Here is a 12,119-nt window from a genome sequence, read left to right as displayed (position 1 = left end):
ACTCTTAGAACTTAGAATTGCACTCTCAGACTTATATAGAGCATATTGTATGTTTCACGATACCAATATACTATCTCATTTAACCATTGTTATAATCTTATTGTGATTTAAAGATCCTCTATATAGATGATTTACATCGAGATGGGATTTCTTTACCGTTCTCACCCCTCAATGTATTTTGCCCCTTAAAACACTTAGCTACCTGTAAATGGTGTTTAATGATCTAATAATTAGTCAGTTAAACAAGAGCTCATCCATTTACTTCTATTTGCTAAGCTCGAAGGGAATCATCACTTAACTTCTATACACCAGTAGAAGCTATAGATTCCATATTTATGTTCAGCACTCCCACTCAATCATACTATCATGTTCCCAAAATATACGTATCACCCTGACCCAAAAGTAGGCTTAACTAATAAATCAAAGAACATGAATAGCACTCCTGAGTTGAGCCCAAGCATATCAGGATTTAGATTCTTTTCAATCTTAAGATCAACTACTGATATTGACTTGGAAAGATATGTATAACGGTAAGTTTGTAATATCTTAACTTAGTTGCAATATCGGTCCAGTCCAATGTATACTCCATACATTCGAAACTAGTATACTTTACTAATGTCCTGGAAAGAACATAACACTTACTCCAAGTGTAAGTACACATCATCGCTGATTATCACATTAGTGTAAATCCAATAACACTGATGAAACAGGGACCAAAACTTTTGATTCATATGATCACAATCACATTCCACTGTGTTGACGATACTGCAATTGTGAATAAACATATGATCTGGATTTAACTGATTTTGTGTGTATGAATGTAATAAACATATTAAACATATTAAACCATTAGCATGTAAAATTCATGCAAACATCAATCACTTCAAATTTCTTATATTGATAACTAATCAGATTGTAAAGAGTTTTATTTAGGGCATAAAACCTAACAGATGAATGGTATTAACCTTCTCCTGAATATCCTTAATTACAGTCATTACGGACTTGAAATTAAGATCAACAAAACACCTCAAGGATATGAAGTCTTCAGCCAATGATGCTTGATTCGAAATGACCATCTCCAACTTAGATTTCATCAAATCAATATCCTCTGAATTAGATTTCTTTGAAGATGACACACTCTCAAATGATTGTTTCGATATACTACGGTCATCAATAGACTCATCAAGAAATAAACCGTCAAGTTGAAGCTTCTGCCTCTCTTCATCAGTAGGACACATGTTTTTGATCTTCAACTGAACAGCATAATCAATCAGAATATAAAAATAAAAAAAAACAATTAAAAAAACAAAAAATTAACAACATAAATAAAACTGAAAACAAACAGTAAAGAAAATGTATTTTACCTTGTTCAACGGCAAATAAAAAATCTTGCCCTTCAAGTCTCGAAGAGTTAGATTTTTGGTGACAATGGTGTTGCTCCAATTCAGAATCCTTGGAATCGTAGATGAAACTCTTTTACAGAAAGAGTTGACCATAGCAGGACAACATTCATAAAACCAAACCGTAAAAACCCACGGACATCCCAAAGCCCTATACCAACCATCATACTGGCCTCCCTTCTCTGCCTTCTTATTTTTCATTATAATCCCATGCTGAATTCTACCTTTGAATGAATCCATAGTCAATTCAAAGGATTCCCTACCCCAACAATACTCGTCCCACCGACCGCTATCCACAACATCTAGATCAAACCTAGATACTTCTTTATGAAGAGTATTACTAAGAAGAAAACACTGAATAAAATACAACACAACCATTTTCAATCCAAGGGACTCATCCAAACCCCACATACTACCCAAAAAAGCATCCTCAATAGCTTTGTGGTCAATGGTTTTTACACCACGAAAACAGATTTCTAACAACTGATTTGATTCCTGTGAAAACAACAACTTGTTGCAATCACCGAAACAATCAATTCCTAAAATCAAATAAAATTCCTCAGCACTAAACCGTATGCAACGGCCAGCAACCTTAGCCCAAAACTCTTTAGGATTGGGCTGCAAAACTTCCCTCAGTAATAAACTATGAACAACTTGGGGATGAAAAACAAACTCAGGCATATCTAGAAAATGACCAAACTGAGTTTCACGAAACATGGACAGTAAATTAACAGATAAAGTTTTCTTAATATTATCTATGACAGAAAAAAGACTAGTGCAAAAACATTTAGATCTATAGTAATCAAATGGACTAAATTTGTAGTCCCAGACCTGCAACATAACCAAAATGGCCACAATAAATTATTAATTGTGAATAATGTAGTATGGCAACTAAAATAACACTATAACAAAACCAAAAAAAAAAAAAACTACCAAACAGATACAACTATACAAAAATAAACTGCAAACATCTGAAATCATATTGATACCTAAAAACTAACAGCAAACAACTAGACCTAATGAAAATCCAAAAACACATCAAACATAACAACATTAAACTATAAAAAAACTAATAAGAAACTACAGACAACTGATTGTACACACTAAAACGAAAATAAATACAGAACCTAAAACACAAACGAACACTGTAAAGAAAGAAAACACAATGAAATTTAAAAACCAAACCCAGAAAAGAACAAAATAAATTGCTCAAAACCAACAATAAAGACCTAAAAAATTAAACAACATCAAACGAAATTTTAAAAAAGAAACCCTAAAATTTCACAAAGTAGAATGAACAAAAAAACGCAAAAACACTAAAATGTTCAAAAAGGGGGAAACGAAAATGAAACTGAAAACCAACCTCTGTTCGAACTTTGGCAGAGGCACTAGCTTTTTTACCAGAAATTTCTTCAACCATTTGCTCCTCCACACTGAGCTTCGATTTCTTCTTAGTATGTGGCCTCCCACGCTTGGTCAAAGGAGGAGCAAAATTAGAATCCTCCTCTTCAACAATCGGACGTTTACCCTTTGCTTTGTTAGCTAAAGATTTCAAGCCCATTTTTGATTTTTTTTTTCTGAACTGGGGAAGGAGATGAGGATGAACGAGTGGTGGCCATTTTTTAAAGAAATTTGAAACAAGAATAAACTGAGAGGAAAAAAAATGTGAGGAATCGTGGGTTGAGTGGGAGTTGAAAATTTTTGGAAGAACAAAAAATGAGAGGGAAAAAACCTAGGGGTGAGCAACGGTCGGTTTGGTCGGTTTTTTACACAAAAAAATCCAAAATTTGATTTTCGGTTTTTATGGTTCTAATTCGAAAACCGATCCACCATTATAAAAATATAAAAAAATCGACCGTTTTAATCCACGGTTTGGTCGGTTTAAACCGACCAAACCGAACTTTATTTTTTTTTTAAAAAAAATAAGTTTTTAAATTTTTTATAAATATTTGAAAACCAAAAAAATAAAGTATTGTATCAAATATCATATAATTTAAAAATAAAACTTTCTTAGTTAAATAAATAAAGTAAAATAAACTTTTTTAAATTTGTTCAAATTATTTGTACTACTAATATGATAATGAGTTATATTAAAAAACTAGTATTATTTTATGAATGTGTGTATATAATACGTAAATGCATCAAATTATAATAAAATAAAATAATGAATAATTGAGACTTTAAATAAAAAAGATATAAGTAAAATTAGTTTAATAAAATTGTATATTAAATATGTACAAAAATAATATATATTATATATAATATATATGTTCGGTCGGTTCTCGGTTTAATCGGTCGGTTTGCCATTGACACTAAATCCGACCATGTTAAGGCGATTTTAACCGAAGGCGGTTTTTTCGGTTTTCGGTTTTTTCGGTGTCAGTTTTTTCGGTGTTCGGACGGTCGGTTTACTTGGTTTGGTCGATTTCTTGGATTTTTTGCTCACCCCTAAAAAAACCGTGATGAATAATGGGTAGTTATGCTTCAACAATGGAGGTTATTGATCTTCCAAACAAAAAAAAAACTGAAAGAAAATCGAAAATCAAATGAAAAGAAAATGAAAAAAGAGAGCGAAGAGAGTGGAAGTTGATTGATGTATGATGGGGATGGCACACGTGTCTGTGCATGGAAATGATGTGTAAGTGTTATTATTGTAATAAAAGAAAGATGATAAGTAAAAATGTTGATGTAGGCATGTAGGAGTAAAACAGTAATAAATTGTGCGAATTAGATTTTTGGTGTAAAAATTTCTAAATATTATTAATTTTATGGTTTTGAATTTTTTTAATCTTTATTTAATTAATAATCTACGGCTAAAATACATTATCAGTCTTATATATTTGATTGGATATTTCTTCTCCTCTGTCGCTGTACCCTAGTAGAATGGAAAGTTGATACATTATCAACGTCCTTCACCAACGAATCGGAGAAGAAGAATTCTGTAAGGTTGTCACACTCGGATTCATTACCACTTCCGCTTCACTCACAGGTACGGTTCTGTTCTTTAAACGTTCAGAGTTGAGATGAGACTTTCAGTACCTCTGTGAAAATTGATGATCATATGTTATTTAATTTGGTGGTTTAGGGATTTGAGAATGGCAGAGGAAAGCGAGGAGGTCCTCCAAACATTTGAAGAGTTGCGGATATGTGACGAATTGGCTGAGTCTTGTGATAAATTGGGTTGGAAAAACCCTTCGACGATACAGGCTGAAGCAATTCCTCATGCACTTGATGGTTTGCTCTCCAACTTTGTTAAAATCTAGCCAACTATAGGGACAATTTTGATCTTACTTTGCATTGCGTAATTCTTGTTTGTGCGTATATTTTATTTTAATTTTATTAGTTTACTAAACATACATGGAATAGATGACATTTTGAAATAGTGTCTTTCTTTTCTTTTGTTTAACTATAATAATGTCTTTGATCCTACCTAGTTAATTTCTTGTTCTTGACTGAGAAGTACATTTGATGGGAGATTTAATTAATTTATAATTGAAAGGCATTTATATGTACAGAAACATTGTTGGGCTGTAACATTTTGGTTGCATATATTTGACAATTTGAGGAGTGGTTTTGAAAAATTAATTTGAATTTACAGGTAAGGACCTAATTGGACTTGCACAAACGGGTTCTGGTAAAAATGGAGCCTTTGTCCTTCCCATATTGCAAGCTCTTTTAGAGAATCCACAATCATTCTTTGCTTGCGTGCTCTGTCCAACAAGGTTAGTTTTCGTGTAGTGAATAATTTGTTGAGCGGTGATTGTTATATCTCATATAAGGTTCTGATTTTATTTGCATTTGTTACATCTTCTTTCAGGGAGCTTACATTTCAGATTTTTGACCAGTTTGAAGCAATAGGATCAGAAATTGGTGTTAAGTGTGTGTTGGTGAGCATTTCACACATACTAGTTTGTTTGATAGATGACCTTGCATTGGATGTTTCTATATTTTAATGGTGCTCTATTATACATTATGTGAAACTGATGATTAAGATTTCTGATAAGTTTGAAGGTTACTGTTGTTTTATTGTTTGAAAAGCTTTTAAGAAAACACATATTCTATAGATGTACTGTTTGTTTTGAATTTCACAGATTTAAGTTTTCAGAAAAGTATTGTAAAGTAAAAGTAGATTTGCTAAGCAGCATTCAATTTATTTTCTTCAAACGGTAACTTGTTTATCCTTTCTTTCTCTTTTGGTTGAATTCTTTTGCAATGAATTCTTCAATGTTTCTTTTCTCTGCCTTTGTAATGGCAGATACTTTAACAAGACTTTAAATTGTAATATAAGATTGATATTGTAGAAACTTTAAAAGTAGACATTATGAATTAATGAAAAGTTAGGAAAATGTTCCCTCTTGTTTCTCCTAAAAAATAATTAATTTAAATAAAGCCTAAAGAATCTGAGCTAAGATGCTGAGGTGGCGGAATGGAGATTTCTTGTCTATTTTGTTTACTGTATTTGCTTATTATTTTTACATAATTTTCTGTAGCTTCTTGGAGGAGGGAGCTTTAGGCAAGACTCTATCAATCTTGCAAAGCAGCCACATATCATTGTAAGTGTTGATGCAAGACTCTTAGTGCTGTCAAATATGCAATGTGTTCACTATATAAGAATGCGGCTGTGCTGGAATATATTACTATTGTTCTTTCCTAAAATTTACTGTGTTGTGAAATAATGATATGAACATCTTGTGCATGTAATGAAAGATGTTTTATTTTTTGGCAATTTCATTTTTTCCCCCTCTTTTAGCCTATACTGTAAAGCAAGCAAAATGTGTTCCTTTGTATAAGTGATTGGTATACTCGTAAGGATGTGGTTTTTTTTTATTGGTTAGTGCCGAGATTTTCAAACTGCCCTTTAGTAACGTATAAATTGTTTGAATTGTTGTAAGAAATGAATATCCATTGTAGTATATCAATGAAAATTTCTTCGAAGAAAAATGAAGGATATATCGTATGATCTTTATTAATGTTGAAGATATTTTAAACTGATTACATTGTATCTGCAGATTTATTTACCTGATGGGATTAAAATGATTGTATTTTGTGGCAATTGACCTTTGATACCAGTTGCGTAATTTATTACGACATGTTTCTGATATTCCAAATTTCTATCTTTTTTTTTGGGTAGGTTGGGACACCTGGTCGCCTGATGGATCATTTAAACAGAAAAAGTTTTCCTTTTCGTATGCTGAAATTTCTGGTATTTTCTAAATTTAAATTTATTTTGTTTATATTCAGATGGTTTCTGGATTCATTTTATTTTTTGGCCGTTTAGAAAACTTGTTGACCGTTATTTGACTGAGGAATCATGGTCACGGTCTCATGGCTTGGCTACATTCTATAGCGTATCATTGCTGCTATCTGGGATCTGTGTAAATGTTGATTTTAAAACTCTGAAGTTTTTCATAATATTGGCTTGCACATTATACAGGTTTTGGATGAGGCAGATAGGTTGATGTCCGAAGGCTATGAAGAAACACTTTATGAAATTCTCAAGGTTATCCCTTGTGATCGGACATATTTATTTTCTGCTACCATGACCAAAAAGGTGATTAATTACTATATATATATCTATTAAGTATTGGCAGGTGCGTATCATATGATGATGCATATTTTCAAAAGTAATGAACTTTGAATACCTTTTGCTATGCATCATTTGAATGTTTTGTGCCTTGTGTCTCGTTCTTAAATTTGGTTGCAATATTTTACATATGCACTTTCTAGTTTTCATTGTATATGCTTCTCAAAACATGTGAATTTCAAAGGGTTGAGTGAACGTGCATCTGTCCCATTCTTGCTAATCACAGCCTGAACACTTGGAATTGCTGGATAATGATTGTGAATGTCAGCTGCTTCTTGAAAGAATTTTTGTTGATTTGTGTCTTCTTATTCTTTAATTGAGAAAATATTTGACTTGATTTAGCATGGTATACCACAATAGCATTTTTCTATTGTTCAATGTTGGGTTATAATCTAGAAAGTAGTTAACTTTCTGAACTTATATAAGATTTAATTAACTCTGCAAAAAGATCCTCTTACATTGATTAAATTATGCTTTTTATATATTTCAGATGAAGAAGCTGCGAAGGGCTCGTCTAAGGAGTCCTGTGAAGGTGAAAAAGTACACTTCACGTCCTAAATTTGTCATCAATAATACTTCTCCCGACTTGGAGTGAAAAGAATTATTGGTTTGCTCAACGGTAGTAATTAAATTTAATTTCAATTTTAATTTGGAAATAGGAATTCAATTTCAGCTCTCAATCAGAATCAGCATTTTAGTTTTAAGGATTATTAGGTTGCACATAATTTTCTTATAATTTTTTGGAATTTTTTCAGTTTTAACCAAAAAAAGTAATTATATTACAAAAATACTTTTAGCTGGCGAAATAAACAAATATACATCCCAACTAAAAAAAATTATGCAAATACTACTTACACACACCTTTAATTTAGGATCTATGCTTCTTGGGCAACTATCACGCAACCATCGTGCAACTACGCAACAACCCAACGCAACCGAAACGAAAATTCAATCAGAAAGATAACCACCATTAATTCTGGCGACTTCACTTGAGAAGACGATCAGAATCAATCAAAACAGAGGTTGTTTCGAATTTATAAAAAAAGTGTAGAAAAACTACTACGAACCTAAAATTTAACTGGAAATCGAGTTTAATTTGCATAAAACTAATGTCTTGACTTCAATTTTTAGATCCATGAAAGGTAGATCTCAAAAAGTTGAATTGGAGTTCCCAAACAATCCAACTCAAGTATAATCCAAAAAAAAAAAAATACATCAATACTATAGTAAAATATTTATCATGGTCTATTTCGTTGTTTTCCAAAATTCTAATGGTGAATTTGTTCATATTAAATTATAAAAAGACATGTAGATAGAGTTATGTACGTGAAAACACTGTTTTGATTTTTAATGTTTCACAACAGTTGCATTATAGTTGCATAAATATTTTGCTAACAGTTATTTCGTTTGATTGAAACCTTCGTTTGATGCAACTTTTGGCCAACCACCCAGAAACTTTCGTTTGATTGAAACCTTCGTCTGATGCAACCTTCGACCAACCATTTAGCAACCACTATGCAACCATTGTCTGATTGAAACCTTCGTCTGATGCAACCACCGCGTAACCACACAACAACCACTCTACAACCATCGTCTGATTGTGTAAGTAATGATAGTGTAAGTGGTATTTTGGTAATTAAAATTACATAAAAGTATAAATGTTGACTTTACCTTATGAAGGTATTTTTGTAAATAAAATATCAATTTATATTTTCTATATAATAATTCCTTATAACTTTTACAAAAAGATTCAAAATAGTATTTCTCATCATCATTTATTATAAATAAACAATTAATTTACTCATTTTATTCTATTTATCTCCATACAATCCAATAAAATATGCTAGTGTTTAGCTTCATAAGCATAATAACTCCTCACTATAACACTTGGCATAAATGTATACGATACAACTACACAAGTAAGATAATAAGTTTGTTTCAACGGAAGTATTTGGAGAGATATAGTAGAACTCTTTTAATCTTCTTCATAATTAGTCTAGTAAGCTTCACTAAATGATGAATAGTAGGAGGCAAAACTGCAGATAATACTACAATGGCGGTCCTCGTACCGTTTAGGGGAGCCATGTTTGCTAAACCTGTGTAATAGGTAAAATATAGTGCAATTACACATAATTGAAACTCCAACTGCATAGGAAGATTCTCTGTGAGAATGGTAATCATGTAAAGTGACAATGAGAGTCCAATAGAGTTAAAAACCACAAATAACATGTATGAGACTGAATTGTATGACCCCAAAATGGAGCTTCCAGCTACATGTTTTGGGGTATTAGTAGTGCCATTCCCATTCCCATTCAGGTCACTGTCCTGCCACACACCACTTGGAGGGTTAATTCCCACTTGAAAGGTTGCTGCGGCCATTAAAACCGCCATAACCAAGAGGGCATTTCGGGCATCGCTTGGTGAGTCTCTTCCCTTTTTGAACTTGAAATACTCAACCAATTCATCTTCGTTCTCTATGGTGCAATGGGTGTCCATTGGTTGTTGATTAGTGCTGTGTTCAAAGGTGTCGTTTGCTCTCTTAGCTCCAGCTTTGCGAAGGAGCTCGTCGATTTCTCTGTCGCCTGCTTCGCTTGGGAAAATTAGTAACAAATCAAGGGCAGTAAGGCCACTCTTGTTTACGGCATTTACTATCAAAGTACCACCAGTTGTATTATTTCCAAATCTAATCAACCACTCCACCACCTGTAAAAAAAATTAGTTGTACTTGAGTCATGACGATATTGCTAGTGAAACTTCAGCTAATGATAATCTTCTCTTGCTGATCAAATTTGTCCACTCTTTTGCTTTATTGTGATGATTAATCATTTGACTTGAAACAAAAACACACAGTTTGGCTTATTATTATTATTACCTGGCGGTGTCTTCTCCAAGTTGCCAGATGAAGTACTGAGTTACCAAACTCATCTGTCATATTCAATATATCATCTCTTTTTTTTTCTTTAATCCATGCCAACAAAACTTCAGTTGCTTCAAATTGACTATTCTTAATGGAAAGATGCAGAGAAGTTTCATTTTGCACAGTTACATCTTCAAGACTCTGAGGACAAACCAAGAGCAATTCTTGGATAAGGTTAGACCATCCTCTGCTGGCTGCAAAATGAAGAGGAGTCCATTTGTTTCTTCCCACAATTCTGCAAAGTCCTTGGTCAACTTTCAAAAACTCCATCACCATCTCCAAATACCCATTTGCAGAAGCTATGTGAATGGGACTGAAACCATCCTCATTCACTTGTTTCACAAACTCTGGTTTTAGCCTTATAATCTCTCTGACAAAGTCCACGTGGCCGGCCATCGAAGCCACATGTAAGGGGTTGTCTGATGAGAAAAGAGCATGTGTGTGGAGTATGAGAGGATTCTCTTGAAGCAATTGGTGTAACATCATGCTACTTCCTGTTTGAGAAGCCTCTAATAGCCTTGTGTCCATTTTTGTGCTTTGTCCCTTATGTGATGGAAGTAATGTGTTTTTATGTGAATAATATATGTTGGTTTGTGACTTGACTTGGGATTTGTTAATGGTTGGTCACAAAATTGGGTGATCTGATCATATTATATTTTGGAGATGAAAAAGTAACCTAAAACTCAGGGCCGACCCTGAAAATATATGGGCTCAAGATGTATTAAATTTTAGGGCCCTAAAAAATATATAAAAAAAAAAATATCAAAAGAAGAGTGTTATAGAATTTGAACCCATGACCTTGGACATTATGTCCTCCATCTCAACCAACTAAGCTATGAATATTTGTTGTTTATAATACACTTAAATTTTACTTAAATAAAAGTCTAATAATTTTTTTTTAATTTTTTTTATTTTGAACTTCCGAAAAGTGTGAGCCCTAAGCACGGGCCTAGCCCGCCTAAACCTAGGGCCGGCCCTGCTAAAACTCAGTAGTATGAATCATATATATTAATATTAGTACTAACTTGCTTTGGTATAGACGCGTAGCATAGTGAATATTATTATAAATTTATGTTGAACAAACATGTTCGTAATTCAGTAATTATGGAGTTTTTGATCTTACATTACATGATATATGAGACCTTTTTTCAATCTGATAACATTTTTAATATTTAATGTATAATATATGTATATACATACATTTGCAATTGACCAATACTCTTTGATTATAATATTTTTAATATTTATATATATTTTTGAAATGGATATGTTTTAATAAATATTTATGAACAAATAATTTTCTCCCAATACTAAACGACACCTCATGATCAAAATTTCGTTGGCATCAGAAATTTTAATTTCCTTGCTTAGCTAATTTATGCATAGGACACTTTTTATAAGTGATGCGATATTTTATTAAGTTATATGAAATTTAATATTTAATAACAATAACAGTGGAATATTAAAAAAGATGTTATGCACCAATAATATTTATTCTATATGGTTGGTGGTTATATAAATAAATATATTTATATATAATCATGTTATATAATATTTAAATATACATATTTTCTTTCTTTAATACATTTGGAATGAGTCATAGTTCAAATTATTACTTCTTGCATTTGCATTAGCTGTAAATACATATTGACTTTAATTCTCTAATCACTAATATTGGTTTTAATAATATAAATACATATTTGGAATTGAAAGAATTATTAACAATATAAATACATATTTGGAATCCACACTTATCCTCCCATAAATAGGAGAAGAGGGCCCAATATCAAAACCAAAAATAATATAAATATACATTTGGATTTTTCTTTTTTGGTGGTGGCGTCGTTCTTGCCTAACTGATCTATTTTTTATAAGGTGGAGATTTATTTGTGTTAGTCAAAGTCATAGGCATTAGGCACTAGGTTTCATATTAAGTTTTATATTTATTAAAAAAAAATATTATCATGAATATAATTAAAATATTAATTATTATTAGTGCAATTAAATAATTAGTTTTTGAAGACGTAAAAAGATTCTAAAGTCTAAAGTAATTGGATCAAAAATTTTAAAATATAAGTACCTTGAGATATTTTCTATATAATTTATTATTAAATTAAAATATATAAGACTTCATATTAAAATACATCAATAATAATTTACGATTTCTTGTGTTTAGCACCTTAGTGCCTCTTAGCATTTTTTATTATTAATAGGCATC

The 12,119-nt window shown here is 31.8% G+C and overlaps 2 protein-coding genes across 2 annotated transcripts; one reads left to right on the top strand and one right to left on the bottom strand.

The window, feature by feature from the left end:
- The first annotated feature begins 4,229 nt into the window (after positions 1-4,229).
- LOC115703638 (DEAD-box ATP-dependent RNA helicase 10) lies at positions 4,230-7,772 on the top strand. Its single transcript, XM_030630875.2, has 8 exons — positions 4,230-4,389; positions 4,486-4,634; positions 4,999-5,122; positions 5,218-5,287; positions 5,891-5,953; positions 6,532-6,603; positions 6,835-6,951; positions 7,475-7,772. The coding sequence occupies exons 2-8, from the start codon at positions 4,496-4,498 to the stop codon at positions 7,577-7,579; spliced, it is 690 nt and encodes a 229-aa protein (XP_030486735.1). The 5' UTR covers positions 4,230-4,389; positions 4,486-4,495; the 3' UTR covers positions 7,580-7,772.
- A 961-nt stretch (positions 7,773-8,733) lies between these two features.
- LOC115704997 (ankyrin repeat-containing protein BDA1) lies at positions 8,734-10,503 on the bottom strand. Its single transcript, XM_030632225.2, has 2 exons — positions 9,857-10,503; positions 8,734-9,687 (listed from the first exon to the last, which is right to left on the bottom strand). Exons 1-2 carry the CDS (start codon positions 10,427-10,429, stop codon positions 8,923-8,925), a joined length of 1,338 nt encoding a protein of 445 aa, XP_030488085.2. The 5' UTR covers positions 10,430-10,503; the 3' UTR covers positions 8,734-8,922.
- Between the last annotated feature and the right edge of the window lie 1,616 nt (positions 10,504-12,119).

Source organism: Cannabis sativa, chromosome 1, assembly GCF_029168945.1.
Source record: "Cannabis sativa cultivar Pink pepper isolate KNU-18-1 chromosome 1, ASM2916894v1, whole genome shotgun sequence".
Taxonomy (NCBI): Eukaryota; Viridiplantae; Streptophyta; class Magnoliopsida; order Rosales; family Cannabaceae; genus Cannabis; species Cannabis sativa.
This window is presented reverse-complemented; position numbering and strand designations above follow the sequence as displayed.

Excerpts from the sequence above, each read along its gene's own strand:
- LOC115703638 (XM_030630875.2), top strand. The coding sequence starts at position 4,496 with ATGGCAGAGGAAAGCGAGGAGGTCCTCCAAACATTTGAAGAGTTGCGG. Across the intron at positions 5,123-5,217 it reads TGCGTGCTCTGTCCAACAAG|GGAGCTTACATTTCAGATTT; the intron begins GTTAGTTTTCGT and ends ATCTTCTTTCAG. Across the intron at positions 5,954-6,531 it reads CAAAGCAGCCACATATCATT|GTTGGGACACCTGGTCGCCT; the intron begins GTAAGTGTTGAT and ends TTTTTTGGGTAG.
- LOC115704997 (XM_030632225.2), bottom strand. The coding sequence starts at position 10,429 with ATGGACACAAGGCTATTAGAGGCTTCTCAAACAGGAAGTAGCATGATG. Across the intron at positions 9,688-9,856 it reads CTTGGAGAAGACACCGCCAG|GTGGTGGAGTGGTTGATTAG; the intron begins GTAATAATAATA and ends TTTTTTTTACAG.